The following is a 22851-nucleotide window of genomic DNA, read 5'->3' as shown; positions in this document are numbered from 1 at the left end:
GGGAGTGTTGGGTGGGTGTGCGGGATGGAGGGTGGGTGTCCGTGCCGGGGACACGCTGCCCCGGTGCCGGTGCCAGCCTCCCGCATCCTCCCGGGGCGGGGCTCAGCAGCGCCGGGGCGGGGGCAGCTCCCGGTGAAGCGCGGAGGGAACGGCAGCTCCCGGTGAATCGCGGAGGGAACGGCAGCTCCCGGTGAATCGCGGAGGAGGTTCCGCAGAGCAGGGAGGGGGTTTTGCCCTGCGGGGTCACCGTGGAGCGGCGGCTCCAGCCCGGTGTGCGCGCCCCGGCGGGACCGGGCGCTCTGGACCGTCCTCGCCGGCAGCACCGGGTCCTGGTGAGAACCGGAGGGAAGCACCGAGACACGTCCCCGTCCCAGGTAAGGTGGGAGGGAACGGCTCGTCTTCATCTGCCCGCCCGGGGCCGGTCCCGCGCCGGATGCTGCCATGTATCCCAGGATGAAAAGCCTCGCGCTTTACACCTTCTCAATCACGCTGCTGGCCTGGGTGTTTTACATGAAGAAGGAGGCAAAGTTGGCAGCATCATCAGCAGAGCAGAAAGTGGATGTGGTGAATCACAGAGTGCAGCCTTCGGTTCTGGACAGCGCTGAGCGCAGCAAGTGTTTGCCGAACTTGACCTTTGCCAATTCTTCTCTCGCCCTCCCAGAGCCTCACCGAGTCTTCCTAACCTACAAGCACTGCAGGAACTTCTCGGTCCTGCTGAGGCCTTCCAGGTGTAGCAAAGACATGTTCCTCCTGCTGGCCATCAAGTCTTCCCCCATCAACGTGGACCGGCGTGTGGCCATCAGGAACACTTGGGGGAAGGAGGTGTCCATCAGGGGCAGGCACATCAGGCTGGTGTTCCTCCTAGGGCGCTCCGAGGCCAAAATCCAGCTGCAGCCCCTGCACCAGCTGCTGGCTTATGAGAGCCAGGAGTTTGGTGACATCCTGCAGTGGGATTTTGTTGACGACTTCTTCAACCTGACCCTCAAGGAGCTGCATTTCCTCCGCTGGTTCACGGAGGACTGCCAGCACGCCAGGTTTGTGCTGAAGGGAGACGATGACGTGTTTGTCAACACTTACAACATCGTGGAGTTCCTCCAGGAGCTGGACCCTGAACAGGATCTCTTTGTTGGGGACGTGATCGCCAACGCCCGGCCCATCAGGAACACCAAGGTCAAATACTTCATTCCAGAGCCCATGTATGGGGCCACCTTCTATCCTCTCTATGCAGGAGGAGGGGGATATGTGATGTCTAGAGAGACAGTGCGTCGCCTCCAGAGCACCGCAGAGGACATGGAGCTCTTCCCCATAGATGATGTGTTTGTGGGAATGTGCCTGGCAAAGATGTCAGTGACCCCAAAGAACCACGCTGGCTTTAAGACTTTTGGGATCCAAAGACCTTTCAACCCTTTTGATCCGTGCTTGTACAAAGAGCTGATGGTTGTGCACAGACTGAACCCAACGGAGATGTGGATCATGTGGACGCTGGTGAGGGATGACAGCATTAGGTGTGCGGTGTCAGTGACACACAGCTCCAGCAGGGGCTGGAAAAGGAGCTACTGATGAGCCCAGGGATTGTGGCTGGTGACAGGGTACTCAAACTAAAAATCAGGTCGTGGTAGAAACGTGTCCGTTACTAACAGACTGCACTGGAGCTGTCGTGGTTTGCTTTGCAGTGAGCCTTTTCCTATTGGGGGTTACTTGAAGCAGTTGAATTGTCACAGGGTGGGGGTGTGGTCAGTGGCTTCCCAGCCAAACTGTGCCAGGGGAAGTCACAAGTGCCACCTGCACTGGTGTCTGACTGCTGGCCAAAGTCAGTCTCATGTGGGACGGCCAGCGATGACTAAGGAGTGACAGAGCATTTGAAATTTACTTGAAGGCATGGAAGAAAGGCCAGTATGTCCTGCTGGGTCTGCTGTCCCAGGGCAGTAACTGTCCCACAGCTCCTACCAGACAGCAGGAGATAGGGAGTGGAGTGGGGAAGGAAGAGCTTCAAAAATACATGGCCTTAACACAGCAGTGATGATGACCTGGGGGACTGGGCTCAGCCTCCAGCTCTTTGGCTTTTGCAGAAACTCACAAAGGTTTACATGCACTGGAAACTTAAGCACAAACACTTTCTGATCTGGGTTGAGAGGAGACACGTGTTTTGAATAATCATGGTGGTAGGAAGAGTGGATGTAGCTTCCCATGTTGTGTGGGAGGTGTTTAGTTTGTTGTTGTTGTTGTAATGTTGTGTATAAATAAAATAGTCTTGAAAAGTATTTACATGGGAATATTCTTAGGTCTTCTGAAAGCCAAGAACCCTGAAAGCCAGGGAAGGCTGAGATCTGGTGCTGGGTATTTGCATTAAAGAGGATAATGCTAGTGGAAATGGATACTTGCCACTTCTTTTTCTGTGAGCTGTTCTCTGTTCAGACAAGATGTATTGACACAAAAGTGATAAATCTGAACGTACTGGAGTTGTTAATTTGAGAAAAGATCAAATATAGGAGTAAGGTTTGGTGGTTCTTTTGTGAAGTTTATCAGTATCTTGCTGCTAAAGCAGGGGCTGTGGATGAGCAGGAAGCAGCCTGGAAGCCTTAGGGGAAAAAACAAGTAAATGAGTAAAGAGGAAGTGTGAGATTAGAGCAAGCAGAGTTCTTTGTGCTGTGCTGTTGTAATTGCTGTCTGTAGCGCCAGCTGCCCAGCATCCATCCCCCACCAGATGGGAGCTGGAGCTTTCAGAAGTGCCCAGGAAGTGCTGCCAGAGGCTCCTGCTTGTCCTATAGACAGGGACATCCTGAGAGCAGAGTGTGGGAGCTCTCAGTGGGAAGGACTGCTGGGAGGATGTGATCCCTTGGCCTTCTGGGGCACCTGGGGTAGCTCTGGCTGAGCCCCAGGGCTGACCCAGGCTCTTGGGGCAAAGGTGTCACCTCACAGGAGCTGTTTCTGTGCCAGGTGTGAGTAGGGGTTTGTCTCAAAGAATTGTGGGTGTCCATCCTCAGGGTGGTCTTGTGCAAGCTGTTACTGTGTTTTCTGGCTGCAGCTCCAACAGGCTTTCATTAACTGTAGCTGAGAAAGTGCCTGTGTGTAGTTTCAGGTTTGTAAACAAGGCTGAGTGCCAGCAGCAAGCCCAGGTTCTGGGCACAATGCTCTGGGCACTGCTGCTGGTCCTGGAGAGGGGACTGCACAGGGCAGGCACCGTGGTGCCCTGTGAGCTGCTGTGCCAGCACTTTTGTGATCCACTCGATGATTCCCAGTGCAAACTCAGGAGCACAGAGCATGATGTCATGTCTGCTGTGGGCTTAGGTGTGTGGGCTAACCCCCAGCTAGCTCTCACTTCCTGACAAAGGTGAGGGACTCCTTTCTGCCCTGTTTTGGGGTGATTCATGTTCCTCACCCCCACTTTGACTTGGCTGCACTGGTTGGTTCCAGTCACATCGGACTGGATGTGTGTGGGAACAGCTCTTGGGCAGGAAGAGCAGTACGTGCAGTGAAACAAGAAGTGGGGTCACAGCAGGGCTGGGAGCAGGCCCTGCAAGGGGGAAGAGGGACTTTCCTGGCTTTGCAGGCTCCTGGCAGTGCCATGCAAACATCTGAGTAGAGTTACTGTGGCATCCTGAAAGGTACACAACTTGTTTGTGCACTCAGGTCAGGGGCTTGGCAGATGTTCTTCAACTGCACAAGGTACCAAAGGAGAGCAGTTGTGGTTAGAGGTTAACCTGAAACTGCATTTGGCTCCTGAGGGCTCAGCTGTGCCACCACCCAAGTAACCTTCTCATTACAGGAGTTTTTTCCCTAATGCTCCAGCCCAGAGCTGTGTTTGGCACAGCAGACACGGGCAGCTCCCTGAGAGCTGAATTCCAGCCTGTGCCATCCTCCTTGGATACAGCAGCATGCAGTAAGGAGCAAGGCAAGATGGTTTGTTAATTTTCTTTTTACTGCCTTATCTATAAATGAACAGTGCTGTGCACCTGAGATTGCATTTGTTCCAAAGGCAGCTAAAATGAGACACCTCTTATGCTGCAGGTAAGAAAATTCTTGGTCAGACACAACTCAATTTAGTAACACCAACTTGACACAGATACATCAAATGCTAATCTGTGGTGAAAAACCTTTGATTAATGTGTGTTTTCTTACACAACCTGGCAGATGGGGATCCAATCATCAGTGATAAAGTTCAAGTGGATGCTGTTCTACAAAGCAAATTTCACAGCAGCTGTCAAGTTAGGAAATGAACGGTGAAAGACACCCGTGGTTTTGAAACCTGCAGTGAAACATTAAGCTTGCAAAAGAAATAATTAAGATTATTTCCTGAAACCTGCATTGGGAAGCATTCAAATATGCAAAACTCTTTTGCTCAGTGCTTTGTTGAATAGTACACAGTGGCTGCCAAAACAATTCTGTTTGTAACTACAATATATTGAAAATCAAACCTCCCCTTTGCTTCCTGGGGAACCTCCCCCAGAGGTGATTCTGGGTGAGATAAGTTGCTGTGCTGAACAAAGCTGCACCAAGAGCCTGGGTGACTCCATGGGAAGTTCTCAGCTCCAGAGCAAATATTTCCCCTGACTGCAGCTCAGTGTAATTTGGTGCAGCTGCCAGCTCAGAGGTTAAAAACTTTTAAATTCAAATAGAAAGTGAGACCTAATTTCTTCCCCAAATGGACACACCCACACTGAGCTGCTTTTGCACAGTTTAATAAAGGCATTTCCTCACAAGACATCATTTACCTCACAGGTTAAAAACAAGGATTTTTAAATACACTTCTCTGGCTGATCCCACAAACACACCAAGGGAGCAGCAGGACCCTCCAAGCAGAGACAAAATTACCACCAGGCCATCCCTGATAACAGTCTTCACATTTGCATAGATAAACATTTAAATAAATGAATCCAAAAGTATTACAAACAAGGTAAGTTACAAACAAAACCGGGGCCTTCCAAATACTTGATTTGTAAAGCAATCCTTTCTAGGGGAAAAAAAATGGAATCACAGGATTATTTCAGCAGTTTTACACTATCCCACACTTAGGAGCTTGGGACTGTTCCATTGGTGACTGACCCTGAGAGCTCAGTTCTGTTCAGTCCTCCCGAAGGTAAGGGTCATCATCTGTGTTTCCTAAAACACCCTGTGGCAATGAGGAGTCCTCTCCTCGGGCTTTGATGAGCTCGTCTGTCTGAGCTTCAGCTAATTTGGTCTCTGCTTTCTGGGACAGCAGCCTCACCTCCTGCACCTGGGACTTCAACACCTGGATGTGGCTGCGGGCTGTCACCGAGGCCTGGTCTGCACCTGCAGGGAAGGATTGACACACTGGGTTACAGGAGCCCTGGGCAAACCTTCAGCTAAGGAAATGGATGGGATTGTCATCTGCTCTGCTGTGTGGTGAGAGCTCTTGGGCTGTATTAAGGCATTTACTGTTCGTTTACCTCAAGCCTTTTGTCTGCTTTGAGGTGTCACTGCTCTCTTGAATTCTCCCATCCCAGTGGGATACAGCTGGGGTTGGACAGGAGTGATCACCTTGTGCCAGTGGGTTTGAGAGCTAAGCCCAGCCCAGTCCCTGTGTGCCAGAATCTTTCAGTCCTCATCCCATCCTGGCACCTTCAGCAGTGGGAATACCTGTGGCACTGCTGAATTCCCACCATTCTCCTCCTGTGCTCCCACACATTTCTGGGTCTTCTCCAGGCACTTACAGAATTAGGGTGGCTCTGTATATTCACTGCTTTCCCTCCCTTCTCCACTCCAGTAACTTTGCCCATTAACCACAAACCAGTCCATAATTCAGTCTCAGAGCTCTCAAATCTCTCCAGGGAGAAAAACCCAAAATTAATATATTTTCCTTTTTTAATATAACTAAATCCAGCTGGAAAGTCCTCCTGGACTCATAGGCAGCCTTGGTTCTGTGGCTCCCAGGACCGTGTTTGAGCCTTGCATTTAAAAATAACTGAACTTTTCTCTCAGACATTTTTGGCCATAGTTAGTCCTGACCTAAACCACATGTGAAGTTTCCAGGCCCAGCTCTCAGAATGCACCTAGAGACTCGCAGCCTAAAGCAGAATGTACATGCTCAGCCCCTCAAAAACCAGGCACCAGCTGTCAGCTGTGGTGTTAACTGAGTGTACACTGTGTGTCTGAACTGTGCTGAGAGAGGGAGAAGGGGCAGAGGCTCAGTGCTGCTGCTGCTCACCTGACTGATAGGCAGCCTCTGCCGCCATCTCCGACAGCCGCAGCGCCGTCATCCAGCTGGACTCCAGCCTGAGGTACTCCTGCTGCTTGGTGGTCATCTGGGAGAAAGAACCAACAAGGTGTAACACACCTGAGAGCTCTCCTCAGCTGTGGAGAGCAGGGCTGGAGAGGCAGATGGTGAGGGAGGTTTGTTTGCTCACATCCACTCTGGCTCCTATGACCACCTGCCAGACTGCATCCACCTCTTCCGAGTTCATCTTCCCAAGGAGATTTGAGTATTGCTTGTACAGAGACACCAGGGTATAAACTGCCTGTGAAGGAATCATTTTGCACAGTTACCATGACAGCATGCACAGCTCTGGTGTTGTCTCAGTGTTAATTAGCAAAATTACTCTCCATACACTTGATGTACTGACAAGGATGTAAACTGGAATGCAAATACTTTACTCAAAATAGCACTTTATTTGCAAAATTAAAACTGTGTCTTGTTGTTTCAGACTTAAGTATGGCTCATGCCATTCTTCTGATGGAACTCAGTTCATGGCCTTAGAAAGGCTGAGAAGGGCAATAAAATACCCAAGAACAGAGAGCTCAGTACACAGGTAATATAAATAACTGTTATGAAATTCTTCAGCCCCAGTTCTGAGTTCCATGGTCATTTTGCCTAAGTAAAAAAAAGGACTTCTTAAAAGAGCATGGAATGACAGGACAAGGGGAATGGATTCATGCTGACAGAGGGCAGGGTGGGATGGGATGTTAGGGAAAAATGCTTGGCTATGAGGGTGGGGCGGCCCTGGCACAGGCTGCCCAGAGAAGCTGTGGCTGCCCAATCCCTGGAGTGTCCAAGGCCAGGCTGGATGGGGCTTGGAGCACCCTGGGATAGTGAAAGGTGTCCCTGCTCATGGGACTGGATGATCTTTAAGGTCTTTCCAACCTCAAACCATTCTGGGCTTGTCTAATTTTAACCCAAAAGCAACAGTTTAACAAAGCTAAAAGTAACTTCCACATTTGGTGTAGAACAGTGACCCCACAGTTCCCGAGGGACCTGACATCTTCAACCCCCCTCACCTCTTGGGTTAAATTAATTTTGCAAAAGCCTCTTTTGAGCATGGTTTAAGGGGGGTAGTTAGTGGCAGAGCAGCTGGCACTGCCAGCAGTGGGGGGTGCCAGGTGTGAGGCCCCAGAGCTCACCTTGGTGTACTCGGTGAGCGCCTCGATCAGCGCGTACGTGGTCTGGGAGAGCAGCGTGGCCGTGCTGTCTGTCACCAGGGACACGGCTCTTCTGATCAGGGCATCGTTGCTGAGGGACCCCGAGTTCTGCTGCTGCAACACAAAACACCTCTGTGACCTCATGTGACCCTGTGTGACCCGGCCATCGCCCTCCCCGCGGACACCACTCAAACACAACGGTGAGGAAAAGCTGCGAGAGCCAAACTCTCCCTGAGGATGCAACCCCAGGGGGAGAACCAGGACAGGCAGGTGGGTTTGGGTGTTAAACTGGCACAAGGAGGGGGTGCTGGGGGTACCTCCACGATGGGGACAGCACACAGGGCCACCCCCAGCCCCACGGCCTGGTGCCACTGCCCGCTCCTGCCCGCGAGGCCTCGCTGCCGGACACTGGCCAGGACGGGGAAGCTGCGCCTGGAAAAGCAAGAGGCAAAGTTTAGCAGCAGAAATATCCCAGTGTGGGGTGGGAAATGGGGATCAATGAGGAGAAGAACACCCAGAAGCTGTTCGAGGGGAGCTTGTCTATGCCAGGCTTCTGTGATGCAGCTGTGTGACATCGGATGAGTAAGTTTGTTTCAAATTTTGTATTATTGTTTAATCATAAGTGCAGGAAAAGGCAAGCACAGTAACTAGGGCAATAGTAATACTTCCAGAGAGAAAATGTATGTTAGCTGGTATGGACACACTGCTGATAGTCAATAATACTGGAAAACAGGTTAAAGAACATGCTTAAAAGTGATGTGTGGTACATGCAGGTGAGAAATGTGACAGGTTTGTTACAATCCAGCGACACCTAGGTCTCTGTGGCCAGTTTTATTTACAACCCAAGCTGTGCAAATGCCCTGGGGTCAGGGTATATCAGGGAAATACCCGAGCAGAAAAACAGAAGCACAGAGCAATGAGAGGTTTTTTTTGTTGTTCTACAGCAATTTAATGAAAACAACCGGTGGATTTTCCTTCTTTGATGCCGTGTACTCTTTAGCCTACAGCCTGCGGGTGGGGAGCGTGGTGCGGGCAGCGCCGTGTCCCCCTCAGCCTCTCCCCCCGGCCCGCCCTGGTACCTGAACACGGAGCAGCAACTCCGCAACCACCGCCCGCCCGCCGCCATCTTGGCCCGCCCACCCGGCGCACGGGAAATGACGTCATCCACTCACCTCCAGGGGCGGGGTTGGGTGGGCGGGGTCGAGCGCGGCGCATGCGCAGAGTGCGGGCGCGCGGGGCGGCGGCCGGAGCCGCGCGCGCTGTACCGTGAGGGTAGTGGAGGGAACCTGAGGGGGAGCGACCGGGAGGTGACCTCAGGGATGTCCCCAGGGGTGTCCCCGCGGGCCCTCCGCCGTCACGGCTCTGTGGAGCAGCCCCGACACCTCCTCTGTGTTTCGCCGGTATGCCCAGCATCGCAAGGGTCAGAAATAGGCAACAAGTTTGCCCAGCTGCTGGGAATGAGAGGGAGATTATGAAACATTGTTACAAAATGTGGAACGTGTAAAAATTCTCTTAAGAACGGCTGTTCTTTGGTGTTTGGTTTTGTGGCGTTCAAGCTGGATAAGAATATTTAATCTGTGAAACAGAGCAGCCAACAAGCTTTGAGTGATGTCCAGGTGTTAGAAAACCAAATTACTTGGTGGTGGAATTCCCTTGACAAGGTTTAGGGCTTGATGTGTTTTAGTGACATTAGATTTGGGAAAGGTGAACAAAGCTTGGGAAGAAGGATTTGGACAAAATGAATGTGGAACTTATGGGCCGTGAGGACATTGGGCAGAACCCCCCAGACAGGGAGAAGTTGAAAAACCCAACTTTGTATCTGTGTTGAAATCAGCTCCATTGGGTAAAAGGGAGTTCCAGCAGGGACAGATTGTGACCACCAATTCAGAGACACCAGTGCTCCTCATGGCCCTGGTTTAATTAACCTTTATTGTTCTAAAGTACAGGGTGCTGCTTTGATTTTGGGTAGTTCCGTGCTAGTGGTAATCTCCACCTTCTCCATCAAAGGTTTCCTGTGCAATTCCACGCAAAATGGCCTTAATCAATTAAATCTATTCTTTTTAGTTATAGCAGGAATTCCTGTTCTCTCTCCTGTTTTCAGAGAGTCAGTTCAGGTTACTTTACTCAGGCAGTGCTGCTATATCACACATATTCAATATTACTCTGTGCTTTAAACATTTCTTCTAAAACCTAGCACACCTGAGAGCACCAGGTAACAACTCTGTACCTCACAAAACTGTAGGGAGAGGGGAACCTTGTGCTGATCTGAAATGTCTTTTTCCAGGACTTCTAAAACAAATTACAAGTAATTTCTGTGTGTCTGCCTTCACACCCTTAATGAGGCAGAGCAGGACAAGGCAGGACTTGTTTGTTGAGATGTTGGAGTGGTGTTGCATCCCTGCCATCCCCTGTGCTGCGCTCGGCAGGGTGGGAATCTCAGGAGAAAACTGCTGGGAGGCTTTTAAATAGTTCAGAGTCCAGGAGGCACAAAGAATCTGTGAGAGCCAAGAGGATCTGTAAAGTGCATGCACAGGGATACCTTTTCTCTTTTAACCTTTATTGTTTTGATACAGGAAAATAAGACTGCGGTGAGGCAGCGAGAGCACAGAGCTCCTGCAGGTTCGGCACAGGGGGAAGGGGCCTCCATCCCGAGTGCGGAGCTGCGCTGTGGAGCCGGGTGCCTCTGGAAAGGCCGTGGGAGCAGGAGCAGCGGCAGAGGCCTCATTTGAGCACCAGGAAGTAGGTGGTCCAGCCGGCCAGCAGCAGCGCCCCGAGCAGCACCGTGTAGCTGAACAGCACAAAGGCCAGCAGCTCCCGCAGCACCTTGAGGAAGTGGATGGCGAAGGAGTCCGGCATGGCTCTCCCGGCTCCCTGCAGCTGGCTGCTCCCTGCTCCTGCCAGGCCTGGAAGCAGAGGAACAAGGTGAGTCTTCACAGCAGGGACACCACCCTGCCATGGGGAAAAGTCCTGTGACCACCTGGAAGGTTGTTAGTGACTGGTGTGGGCCTGTTCAGAGCCCGGCCGAAGTGTCGAAAGAGAATTTGGGATCTGATCAAAGTCTCCAGATCAGGACTGGTAAGGAAGCAGATGGAAATAAAGACCCAGGCAGGGGGCACGGCCATGGGGGTGAGGCTGGGGGTGTTGCAGAGTCCAGCTGGCTTCGGGAATCTCTCCCCTGGGGCTGTGCGTCCAGGAAGCGCCAGGATCAGAGCGGCCGCTGATGGTGCATTACCAACAGCGTGTTCTGATCAAAGTGGTCAATTCCTCCAAGGAAGCCACCATTAATATTTAATTCTATAATTGCATCTAATGGAGGTACTGGCACAAACTGAGCCTTTTGTTTAAGAATGACGAAAACTGAGGCTTAAATACAAGTTTGCACAGGCAAATATTTATATCTTGCGTTAAAAATATCCGTTAATGGGAGATGTGGGATAAGATGCCTTAGAATTCATCTTCTAGCAGTATTGTATAGTCATATGTACGCATTGCTTTGGAAGTGATTGCTCCTTTGTTAGTTTAAAATAAATCTGAACTTTTCTTCTAAAGTCACTGGCTTCTTAGATTTGAAGCTGTAAAAACCCACCTAAAAATTTCTATTATCTCTTCAATTTACTTGTTCTTTTAAATTTTGATCACAACTGTGCCTGATCAACAGTATTGACGCTCTTGGTCAAGCACGAAAAGGGAGTTTAAAATCAGACTTAGGATAGAAACTAACCCAGAAGGATTATTTCTCTTCTGAACAGCCTAAAGCCAGCCAAACTAAACTGAATTCATGTCCTGCTACCTGGAATGTTTTTTTAAAGAGCTCTTGTGATAAGGAATTCACTTTTTGGTGTTGTTTAACGAGTTCAGCCATTCCATTCCAAGCTCAGGCACATGTATACAGTACAGGAGTTACAGCATTTTAAAACCAGCTGTGATTTCTCTGTTCAGAGCATTACAGATTTCTGTCCATAGGCTGTGCGAGATTTCTGGTTATCTAGAAAGATGCTGATAAAGAAATAAACTGCTTACCCAGGCAGATGATGGGCTCTGCTTCGGCAAGTTCGTGTTCCTCCCTAGTTTTGTTCTGCAGCTGTCCCTTTTGCAGGGGTTTGTGCCGTAGGCTGATCCCGCTGTGATCCAGGAGCAGAGTGTGTGTCTGTGTGTGCAGCCCACACCAGGACTGAGCTCTAGGTGTGGTCAGCACCGGTTATGATCCGACAGCGCCGTGGTGCTCGTGGTGCTTGGAGCAGCCAAACACTCCCCTTCCCCTGGGGGCTTTGGCAACAGCATTTCCAGAGTTCCAGTGCCAGGGCTTGGAGTTACCAGACCAAAACCTGCATTTGTTGAGATTGTGGGGGTTTGCCTCTAACAAAACCTTGTGTCATCTTACACGTTTTATTCCGTTATCTCGAAGGCTGCAGTGCTTCTTGCTCTGTTCCCTGAGCACCCTGTGCTCTGTGAGCCACTCGGGGAGGAAGATGCTCACACACAGCTGGAGCTCATCCCCAGGGTGGGACTGTGCAGGCTGAGCCAGGATTTTTTACCAAAAGTCAGTGAGGACTGAAAGCAGCCTAATCCCTGCACGGTCCCCTGCAGGGTCATTGCTGTAGTGTCACCCTTACCCTCCCTCCCAAGGAGTCATCCCAACCTTTTAGAGCTCAAATGATGCAGCTCCTTTGCAGTGAGGGGAGGAGAGAGCCAGGCTCTATGTTTATTCTTAGCAAAACTGCTTCTGATAATGTTGTATGAAAAGTGAAAGTCTTTTGGGGTAGAGGTTGGGTAATATTTTCTTTTTTTATTTTTTGTAGTAATGTAGACAGCAGAGAAAGAAGATTATGTACTGCAAATCAAATCTCTTACCTACAAAGATATTATGATGTAGAAAATGGTTGCTTAATTTAATTAGGTTCTCTTGTTATCAAATTATTACCCACATGGTCAGCAGGGCCTTGGACAGAAGCAGAACATCATCAGCTGCTCAGGAAGCCTGTTAAATAGTAATTGCTCCTCCAGGGAATTGATCAGCGTCAGGATGACTTTTATTTTGTTGTTGAATAGTTCCAGGAAGAGGCTTTGTCTAGGTGGAGGGGTTACATGGTGCTAGTGTAGGCTGCAAAAAACCAGGCTGCAATGTTGGTGATGAATTCAGAGTTTACCAAGTGTCTGGAGTGAACTCTTAACCAAAAAAAGTTTTGCCTGTAGTGTTACTGATTGCTGGTCAGGGGAAAGGTGAGCCACTCTGTGTTTTCCTTTATTCACCTGTGGTGTAGCTCAGAAACCAGCCTGGCCAGTATTTCCTTGGGATTAGTTCAACTGTTAAAATTGAAAAAAAAAATCTGGAAATTGTGATACTACAGAGATCGTTCAAGGCCAACCCAAGGACATTCTTGCTCTGAGTCAATTTCTTGTTTTTCTCTGCATAGTAACATCTAATTTTTGATCCAAGCCTAATTCAGTTTTCCTTTTAAACACTCTGAAATTAGCTACTTTAAATGGATCTTGCAGAACAAACAGTCCATGTTTGCTCTTCTTGCATCACTGAAGTTGTAGCATGTTTTTGGTTAAGTCTGTCTACAGGTTGCCTTCCCACCTAAAATAGAAAGTCTCCAGTGAATGAAACTGTATTTTTCTTCAAAAGTTCAGAAATTCCACTTCTAATGTAGTATTACAGGTGGCAGAACAGAATGAAATTTTGCATAAGCCTTAATTAAAAACCACCTGGGTGTTAGAAAAATAGTTTCAACTTAAGTAATTCAGTTATCCATTTATCCTGAGACAAGGAGAGGATACACCTACCACAGTGCAAGGTTTTATTTTATCTTTGTTTTCTAGAGAGAGAGAAAGAGTGCTAACACTTCCAAAAAAAAAGATTAAATACATCTTTATTTTATTTTATTTAATAAGTCAGCTAGAGTTAAACAGAGGAGCTCCATGGAGGGTCTGACTTGGCAGACTTCAGTCTTAGAAAATAAAACAGACCAAAACCTGGAGTCACAACTGTGACAACTTGGAAAAATTGAGGGATTTATTGGGACATGGTAACTAAGGCAGAAATGTTTGCTAAGAGAGTGATTTAAGGTGGGGAGTGGGCTTTTTTTTAGTTGTGTTTAAGAGTGAACTACAGTGGGGAAGAGTCCCCAGTGGCTGTGAGGACACAGACAGTGCCCAACCCAGCACAGGCACCACCAAGGACCCTGCCTTCCCCTCAGCAGCCAGAAGCTGCTTCTTGCACACCAAAGGCCCAGCCACCAAGCCCATGGAAAATTCCATTTTGCAAGTTTGAGCTCTACAGCAGCTTGTGACAGCAAGTACCACAGTTTATAACCTGAACAGGGCGTGAAAACAGTGTCTGTTTAAAACCCACTGTTTACTGGGTCCCTGCTCTTGCTATTTTTGGCTCCCACACAGGGAGTGTTTGTGTGTCTTCAACCATAAACTCAAGATACACTGATGTCATTCATACTCTGGAGGAGCTTTCCAGAGTCAGCTGGGTGTACCTAGGACAAAGAAGTCACCTCACAGCAATCCCTTCAGGGGACAAGTGAAGGAAAGGCTCGAGGATCTCACGTATAGCTGCATACAGATCTCTGACTGACACATCCAGTGCATCCATGGAATGTATCAGGCACCAGAGAGAGGCAAACAGTCTGGGAATACTGGTATGAAGTCAGGAATAGAGAACATCCTGCCTCCTCAGCACCTTAGGAGGGTAAAAAGCAGAAATCACATCTCCCACCAAAGCTAAACCAAAAGAAAAAAAGCAGCAATTTGCCACAGAGAAGGACCAGGGCCCATTCCTGCTGCCCCAGCCCTTGGCTGCTAGGTCAGACCATGAACAGGGATCTCTCTCTTTCCCACTGTTTATCATTAATGCCTTCCAACCCTGCTTGTCTCCTTGGAAGTTCCACAGAGAGCTGGAACACAAGTGCAGAAGGGATGAGGGTAACTGCCCACGAGCTGGTCCCAGGCGTGCTTCCTTCACTGCCGCATTTCTCCAGCGGAGCAGCCATGCCAGCTGACGTGCCTCTGTTACACAGGGCCTCTCACATTTACTGTCTCTCACCACACACCCTAGAACGGGGCAGGCTCCAGTTTCTCCATCAAGGATTTGATCCAGGTTGTCCCGTTGATCAGTTTTGTAGTGGCAATGATGTACTCTGTGCCTCCGTCCTCCATCTGGGACAGGAATCTCAGCGCGGCGATTTCTGCATACGTGACCCCGCCCAGGAAGAACACCAGGGTCACTCTATTCTCACCATGCTGACCTGAGGGTTCACAAAAAAGGTCCAGGTTGTCTTGGTTTGATTTTTACAGCTCCCCTGCATCAACTATCAGTCAAACTCAAATGACCTGAATTAGAAGCTTGGACACAGAAATCCACAGTCTGCTCCCACCTCTGGGGTTGCTAGAGGACATGTTTCTGTTTGAGAGTGATGCTGACCCTCTTTCACATAACATTACTTATTAACATCACAGTGTAACTTTAGTACTCTGATGAGAAGTTAAACCATTTGTCAAAGGAGAGTTAGGTCAATCTAACAGTGCTATGGGACAGGGGGATGACAGAGAGACCTGGACTCTGCCTGCTCTGATTTCAGTTTGCCTCACTCCCTGCTCAGACAGATGTATTTTCCAGTAAACCACATGAAAACAAACCCAAACTTACGCTTTTTCTGCAGGCCAGTGGGGAGCTGCTGCCTCTCCTCGAAGTGGGGCCCTGGCAGCATCTTCAAAACCTCCTCGATGCTGCGCCAGCCTGGCCGGGCCAGCAGCTGGGCCAGGCGCACGCTCAGCGGGGCGTAGCCACTGTACACGTACGAGATGTCATTGGGGTTCTGGGGGACACAGAGAGAGGGAGGGAGCAGCAGGTCAGTGCTACCTCATGCTGGAAAACAGCCCCAAAAAATCAGTAACATTAAATAAAAAAGGAGGTTTTCCTGCTGCATATAATTCTACAGTTAGAGGTAATGTGTGCTGCTGAGGCACCCATTTACCTGCTCATTAACATCATCCATCCACAGGCGCAGCGTTTTCCTGATCGTTGGGTAGTTATTCCTGCCACCTGTCTGGGGTTTCAGGAGTCCAGCCTTTTCCAAGTTGTTTAAGGTCAATATATGTTCATAGCCATAAGTCTGTAATATGAAGAAATAACCTTTAATACCACGGCAATAACCCATGACCAGTGTTTAAAACAGGAAAAAAAAAACCCCAACAAAGATGTTTGTTTAAAAAAGTTGTTTCTTTTAAAAAAGCTTTTTGGTAAAGATCTCTGTAGAGTATATCCAACTTAAAGTGTTTAAATAATATTAGTAAAAAGTGATATAAACCTCTGTATCTACATGTTGTAACACACAAAAGCACCTCCCAAGTATCTGCCCAAACAGAAAGCCCAGTGCTCCCTCTGTGCACATTATTCAGGTGTAAGATGTGTCTGTCTAGAATTGAAGTGTAGAGCTGAAGATTTTATGTGGATTTTCTCAGGAATTTATTCCTCCAGATGTTAGAGCCTAACCTGGAGAATCTCTCTTTTGTAATGGTCCAGAACCTTCTGTTTCAGCCCACTATTGCACACGGATTGCAAGCAAACGAGACGCAAGATCTTGATTAATGGATGTTTCTGAGCTATGCAGTCTTCAATGTAATTGTTAACCTGTTAAATAAAATACATAAGCAGTTATTTAAAGAATTGTTAAAGTGCCCATCAGACCTGTAAAGAAAGATCTGGTTTGCCTGGTTCTCCAAAACAGCAAGAAAGAGGAACAGCTGCTCTCCAGGCAGCCCAGGACCATCTGTATAACAGTGACTCAGCTCTGGTTCCACCTGGGCTCTCCCTAGAGCAGTCCCTCACTCAGTAGCCAGACTTTGCACTGAAAAATTCTTATTAACCATCTTATATATTCCAATGATCCCTCAGAGCATAGGGTGCCCCTGGAGAGGTCAAGCACCCCAGCTGTGCACAGGCAGTGACAGCTAACTCAGAGATCCATTTCACTGGACATCATCTAGATCAGATGTTTCCTCTCTCAAAAAAAAAAAAAAAAACAAAGTGAAACAAAAAAACAGAAAAAAACAAATGGAAAAAAAAAGTTTTTTGAAGATGTAAGAGTGGCTAATTGCCATTATCTACTTACCTTGTCTGTGTCTATTCCAGACATGAACTCTTGCTCCACTGTTAAATTATCAAAGAAATCTTCCGATGCTTTGGGAAAAGAATGAAAATCAATACAACAGCAACTGACAGCTTAAGTTTTACATTAACATTTGAGATGCACTGGATGGAGCAAAGCCAGTTTTTGCCAGACTGACTGATGTCCACCAGGTTATCTGGCATCCTGCTGGATTTCAAGGACTCCTACTCACTGGTGATGTCTTTGATGAGCTCTGCGATGGAGGTGTGGTTCGCCAGCGAGCTCCTCGCCGCCTGCATGTGAGGCAGCTGGGACACAAACTGCTTAATCTCTCCAACAGTCTTGGCATGGTGCCTTTCCTGAAGAAATCCATCACTTGGGTTAGGCCTTGTTCATGTTAATAACACCAAGCAGATCATTTTATCATGAAGAATTATTACTGCACTCCCTGTAGGGAGTTATAGCTGCACAGCCTTTTAGACAAAGGGCTTTAGATGCTTACACTGAAGTCACAGCATTACCTGTAACAGCCCTTGGATCATGAGGAGAGGCAGCACGTAATACAGCAGCATCATTAGACTGTTATTTTCCATTATCCCAGTGTTGTTAATCATTTTATCCACATTTGTCTGACTCTAGCCATCACTGGCTGCTCCTCAGTTTCCCCACCAGGCAAAACTCCCTTTTTCACACAGAGAGGAATTACTTTGCTGGCTGACAGGGAGCTCTAGCCAATGCTGTCAGAGCTGGGCAACATCTTCCCTTGGAGCAGGAGTGAAAGGTGCTGAGGAATTGGGCTGGCAGGGTCTGCCATTCACTCTATTGGTGGCAACAACATGCCAGGTTTTGAGGCAGGATGTGCTGAAGCACCATGCAGACTTCAGCTCCAGAGGCCTGCACTGCATCTGGGCTACTTGCCTCTTGCTGCAACTTGGAATAAAAATAGTAATGATTTGACTCATACGTGAAGGATTTAAATGGGCAAGTGCAGGCAGGAGAGTCTTGATGAAGGCTGTGACTGAAGAAGTCCTCTGCTGCCAATATGCTGCTGTTTCATTATCACCTATTACTGCTGACAATTTCTTAGAATTCTCTTTTTTTAACAAGCAGTATGAACAATCCATCTTTAGCACCTCCAGCACTAATAGTGCAGAAGCAGAGCTGCACTGGGGAATGAGGCTGAGCACTCAGTATTTCACTTACGGTACCATTACCTCGTTTTAGATGTGGCAGAGGTTAAGAAGCTAAAAAGCCCCACCAAGGAAATACAATCAAAGAGTGAACAAGTTTTCTTCAGAGTCCCCATGAGCTCAGAAAAATAAGATATGGGATCTTAGTTTATGAATCGTCAACAGGATGTTTTCAACAAAACCACAAATGTGCCCCACACAGCTCTCCAGATTTGTCTGTGACAAGCATGAATTTAGAGTTCAAACCTCCTGCATGACAACTGTCTTTTGTACGTTTCTGGCCAAAATGCTCTGTGAAAGTACATTCTGGTGTTTTATTGCTTAAAGCTTTTTCTCTGCATCCTGAAGGGAAAAGCACCTTTCAATGATCAGGTAACAAGAGCAGCCAAGTGGAATTGATCAGCACACTAAAAATCACCTTTGGCTTCTTGCAGAGGGAAGCAGCACCTGACTCCTGCAGACTGAAGAGAGCAATTCCTGTTATGGGATGTATGGGCTCACACAGCACAAGGCTGGATTAGGCAAGCTCTGAGCAGAGGGAAAGCCCCAGAACAGTGGTGTGGGGAGAAATGAGGAACCACATTACCACAGCCTTATTAAAAGGTGATTTGACCAACACCTACTCAGAACAGTCCAGGTGGAGCTGACCTCATCCCAGGGCAAGAGAACAGAATGGAACAGCTTCCTGTTTTTTCTCTGGATGGGGGATTACTGTGGGGGAGCAGCTTGAGCTGCCAGACCCAGCCCTGCTGAACACAGACTGTGAATTATCTGATGCATTGCTGGACACAGGCCTCACCTCAAAGGCTGCTGAGATGATCTTGGCTTTCTTGCTCAGCACTGACCCCACGGCATTGAAGTTCTTGTCTCGGATTTCAGCATAAAGCTCTTCTGCAGAGTTCAGTTGGAGCTTCTTGGGTTCTGTGGGGAGATCTTTCCCACCCTCACCCTGCTTCTTTGGGGCAAACTTCTCAGGAGGGAGTTTCACATAAGCTACCAAACGAAAATAACCCTTGTAAGGACTGGAACTTCATCAGCAGAAGTTAAGATCAGCAGGCTGTAGAAATGTGTCCCCTGAGCTGGAAACAGCTCTGAGTAGCAAAGCAATATTAACACTCAAACCATTCAGTGCCTGTGTGTTAATGAAGGAGAGTGTCCCTGCACCCAGCCAGGGACCTACACAAACATCAGAACCCAAGTGCCCTGCTTTCAGAGAGGCTTGGAGGCAGCCCAGCAGCCAGTCAGTCCAGCAGGAGGGACAACAGCCCATAAATGCCTCCCTGGAGTTTTCTTACCCTCTGAAGAGCAGGACAGCATTCTGATAATGGCATTTCATAAACTGTCCCTGTCCCCTCAGTGTGGCACGTGATCTAGGCAGGATGGATGTTGAAGGCGCACACTACATTCCCACTTCCACACTCCCTGTTCTGTCACTGTGCCTGCACCCAGCCACAGCCAAAAGATGCCCTTTCAGTAACCATGGACTATACTTGGCTCTCCTTCCCAGACAAAAAAAGCCAGAGTGGATCTTGATGGGCTCCAGTTTGGGACTGAACAAACCCCACAGTGATTTCAGCTGAGCTGCTCCCACATCACATTTAGTGAAGCACAAACCCATCCAACACACTGCAGCCTGCCCCAGGACATGGGAAAGCTGCTCCTTCCCCACAGGACTCACTGTTCTGGATGCCATAGATCTCATCGATCAGCCCCTCGTACGTCAGCTGCGTGGCCAGCGGGGTCAGCAGGTCCACGTTGCGGTCCAGCAGCAGGAGGGTATCAAAGACAGGAAATATGGAATTCTGGCTCCCAGGGAACTCCCGCTTCATCCTGATCATCATGTTGGCCACATGCTGCAAGGAAGTCAGATTGCTCTGGTTAGGGTGCAGGCCAAAGCAGATGGATGTGACCTCGGGGCCCTGCAGGGCACATGCTTGTAAAGAAAAGGGTGGCAGGAGGTACAGATTGGCTGATGGAAGGGGCAGGACGAGACTGAGAAAACAGAAGTCCTTCTCTGCTGCTCTCTGCAGCTCAGCAAGACAGTGATGGCCAAAGCACTGCATTCATCTCAAGCTGCTCCCTCACCACAAAAAAATACCCATTACACCCTGGGTTAATCAAAGAGAAGCAAAAAAGATGTGTGCGTGTTATGGCTGGATTAAAAAAACCCAGAGATGCATTTAACCAAAGACTCCTTAAGGCAGTTCCAGAGAACAAGATGCATTTGTTCAGCCTCACCCGAGCACAGTCGCCCTTCCCAAAAATCTGCGGGATGGTTCCGTAGAGAGCCTGCAGCGTCATCAGCCCCTTTGCTGCGTGGTACAGACTGGTCTGGTCACTCTCCAGGTAACATTCCTAAAGAAAAAGAGGGATTCTGATGGGAGGTGTCAATCCAATACAGATGCCTCCACAGCACAGCAGCGTCCATGTGAACAGTTCAGAGGAGACACAGGCTAGGGACAAACTATGGCTGTAGGCATATATGGACCTGTGCTGTCACTACATCAAATCATTTTTTTGATCACTAGACTCTAGTATTTTTGAACTCCAGACACAAATTCAGTTTGATGGAGTAGAAGAAAGTGACTGGAAGGACCCTCTCCTGCTAATTAGGCCAATCAGAGCACCCAACACCTCATTACAGCTGCAAGCCCTGCCACATCCTCTGGGCTACACATAGAACAGAGAGGGCCAAGAAACTCCCAAACTGTCCTGTCCTTGGGATGTAACACTCTGGGAATGCAGGACATGCAGCTGGGATGTGACAGCTGTTAATGCTCAGTGCAGTGAGAACCATCACACAGCTCCCTGGCTGTGCAGGACCACAAACCATGCTGGCTCCTTCTGATAACTGAGTGCTTTAAGCCTCAGGAATGCTCCATTTCTGACAGTAACACCAGCAGCAGAAGCTGGAGAAACTGGGATGCAGCTCGGTGTAGCGACTGTTCCTTCAGCATTTAGTGTGAAAACACACAGGGAAGATCAGGCTTCAGGATCAAGCCAGGTTTGCTCTGCAAGGCCTTTCCTTGCTGTGCAGGTCACTCACAAACCCTCTGAGAGCTGCTGCACCAGCACCAACGTCCAGCACAAAACCACATTCTGCTTTTCCTCAAGGACGAGGTGAGCGCGCACCTTGAAGGCGCTCTCGGACTCCATGGAGAGCAGGTCTCCGTCGAAGGGGATCAGGTCCAGGCTGTACTGCTCACGGTGGATAAAGGAGCCCAGCACGCCCTGCTCCTTCAGCCACTGCTCGCACAGGAGGCTGCGGCGCGGCACGAACAGGATGTGGAAATCCCTCTGCGGAGAGCGGCCTCTGTCTTCCCTGCAGGAGCAGAGCACTCGGTCACTCGCTGCACACACAGAGCACGGGCAGGGGGCACTGGATCCACACAAACCAGGAACGCTGCACTGGGTTATTGCCGACTCCTGGATTTGGAGTATCAGTGTCCAGCCTTGTGCAGCCACAGCTCTGACACCCAGGGCAGGGGTACGTGGCTGTCCTGCAGCTCCCAAAAGGCAAAGCAATCCAAGCATGACTCATTCCAACTAATTAGAAGGTGTGTACGTCCTCGCAAGGAGGAACGCACTCTCTACATGGCAGCCAAGGTGAAGCCCCCCTGCCCCAGGGTGTCTCACAACCATTTAAGCCGCAGAGTGGCTGTGCTGCAGTTTGGTGTCTGCACATTGCGCCTCGTTCCCCGCACAGGTGTAACAAACTACACGGTGATTCGGGCCACGCCTGTCCCCTCCTCACGGCCGCCCTGCGCTGCCCTGCCCGCGGTACCTGAGCACGTTGTCGGTGATGATGTCCATCAGCTCCAGCTTGGGCCTGACGAAGAAGATGATGTTCTTGACGTCGGCCGGGGGCAGCCGGCCTGGCTTAAGCGTGAACATCTTCTCCACCTCATGCTCCTGCGCGGAGGCACCGCTGTCAGCAGAGTGCGGGAGCGCCGGGGCACAGCCGTCTGCCCCCGGCCCCCGCGGCGCTTACCTTGAGCAGCGAGTACTGCGCGATGAGCCCGAAGGGTCCGGTCAGGTACTCGTCCCACACGATGGCCTGCGGGAAGGGACGGCGGGATCAGACCGGCCACGCCACTCGCGGAACCCCCCCGGCCCCGCCGTGCCCACCTTGGAGCCCGCGCACTTGTCGAGGAACTCGCGCAGCTCCCGCCGCCCCGCTTCGCGCAGCGCCGTCAGGTTCACCCGGCCCGAGCTCAGGTGCGCCGCCATGGCCGCCCCGACCGCGCGTGACCGCGGGCGGGGCCGCGCAGCCGCAAACTGCGCGGGGCGGGGCCGCGAGCGTCAGGGGACACGGCCGGGAACCGCCCGCGGTGCTGCGCGCTCGGGACGGGCGGTGCTGTGTGGTTGTGTGTGTGATCATGTGTGTGATCATGTGTCATGTGGCCACTGGCACCGGGCTGCACCCGGGACTGTGACCGGCAGCACCAGGGAACTGCCTGTCCCCTGCGCGGGAACTTAGGCCGCACCTGGAGTCCCGTGTCCAGGGCAGGGAACGGAGCTGGGAAGGGGCTGGAGCCGCAAGAGAGGCCGAGGGAGCTGGAAAGGGGCTCAGCCTGGAGAAAAGGAGGCTCTGGGGTCCCTTTGGCTCTGCACAACTCCTGCCAGGAGGGGACAGCTGGGGGGGATCGGGCTCTGCTCACAGGGACAGCAAATGGCCTAAAGCTGCACCAAAAGGGGCCCAGGTTGGACATCAGGAGGAATCTTCACAAGAAGGGTAATTAAATATTGCCCAGGGAGGCAGTGGAGTGAGTCGCTGTCCCTGGAGGTATATAAGTAAGGACTGGATGTGGCACCCAGTAGTACCCTGGGCATGGTGACAAGGTGGTGTTCAGTTACAGACTTGGTGATCTCAGAGCTCTCTTCCCAGCTGATGGATTCCGTGATTTACAGTGCAGCCCCTGGGCATGTCTGTCCCCATGCAGAACCCCTCACACTCTGAATGGAAGTGCAGAAAACACTTTTTTTTTTTCCAAAATATAACTTTATTATATATATATGCATATATACACACACACCACACTCACTATATAGAAGCTGAAAGAATGCAAAACAGGGATGGCCCACAAACTGTTCCAGGTTTGCACAGGTGTGCACAGCATTCAGGTTTCCAGAACCCCCAGCAGCTCCTTACCTGTGTCACTTCCACG

At 49.8% G+C, this 22851-nt stretch overlaps 3 protein-coding genes and 1 long non-coding RNA gene across 7 annotated transcripts; 2 read left to right on the top strand and 2 right to left on the bottom strand.

Annotated features, from left to right (window-relative positions):
- The first annotated feature begins 108 nt into the window (after window positions 1–108).
- B3GNT4 (UDP-GlcNAc:betaGal beta-1,3-N-acetylglucosaminyltransferase 4) lies at window positions 109–2265 on the top strand. The gene has a single exon (XM_009092441.4). The coding sequence runs from the start codon at window positions 442–444 to the stop codon at window positions 1558–1560; it is 1119 nt and encodes a 372-aa protein (XP_009090689.1). The 5' UTR covers window positions 109–441; the 3' UTR covers window positions 1561–2265.
- Window positions 2266–4663: 2398 nt separating this feature from the next.
- DIABLO (diablo IAP-binding mitochondrial protein) lies at window positions 4664–8523 on the bottom strand. 2 transcript variants are annotated; one of them, XM_009092440.4, is made up of 6 exons: window positions 8454–8523; window positions 7692–7806; window positions 7357–7488; window positions 6366–6476; window positions 6167–6263; window positions 4664–5271 (listed from the first exon to the last, which is right to left on the bottom strand). In XM_009092440.4, exons 1-6 carry the CDS (start codon window positions 8498–8500, stop codon window positions 5063–5065), a joined length of 711 nt encoding a protein of 236 aa, XP_009090688.2. In that variant the 5' UTR covers window positions 8501–8523; the 3' UTR covers window positions 4664–5062. The 2 variants fall into 2 exon arrangements, with proteins under 2 accessions (XP_009090688.2, XP_018772280.2); XM_018916735.3 differs by having other exon boundaries at window positions 7357–7485.
- A 75-nt stretch (window positions 8524–8598) lies between these two features.
- LOC127060178 (uncharacterized) lies at window positions 8599–18475 on the top strand. Of its 2 annotated transcripts, XR_007778884.1 has the most exons (3): window positions 8599–8774; window positions 9948–10296; window positions 18118–18475. It is a non-coding gene; the product is annotated as an uncharacterized LOC127060178 (long non-coding RNA). The 2 variants fall into 2 exon arrangements; XR_007778883.1 differs by lacking the exon at window positions 18118–18475 and having other exon boundaries at window positions 9948–13535.
- VPS33A (VPS33A core subunit of CORVET and HOPS complexes) lies at window positions 13231–21945 on the bottom strand. 2 transcript variants are annotated; one of them, XM_030232388.2, is made up of 13 exons: window positions 21812–21945; window positions 21675–21740; window positions 21468–21595; window positions 20816–21005; window positions 19922–20038; window positions 19362–19536; window positions 18483–18676; window positions 16726–16852; window positions 16497–16564; window positions 15878–16015; window positions 15360–15497; window positions 15032–15200; window positions 13231–14630 (listed from the first exon to the last, which is right to left on the bottom strand). In XM_030232388.2, exons 1-13 carry the CDS (start codon window positions 21911–21913, stop codon window positions 14437–14439), a joined length of 1806 nt encoding a protein of 601 aa, XP_030088248.1. In that variant the 5' UTR covers window positions 21914–21945; the 3' UTR covers window positions 13231–14436. The 2 variants fall into 2 exon arrangements, 1 of the variants encoding a protein (XP_030088248.1); XR_007778882.1 differs by having other exon boundaries at window positions 14482–14630; window positions 15032–15250.
- Window positions 21946–22851: the final 906 nt, after the last annotated feature.

This window comes from Serinus canaria, chromosome 15 (assembly GCF_022539315.1).
Source record: "Serinus canaria isolate serCan28SL12 chromosome 15, serCan2020, whole genome shotgun sequence".
NCBI lineage: Eukaryota > Metazoa > Chordata > Aves > Passeriformes > Fringillidae > Serinus > Serinus canaria.
This window is presented reverse-complemented; position numbering and strand designations above follow the sequence as displayed.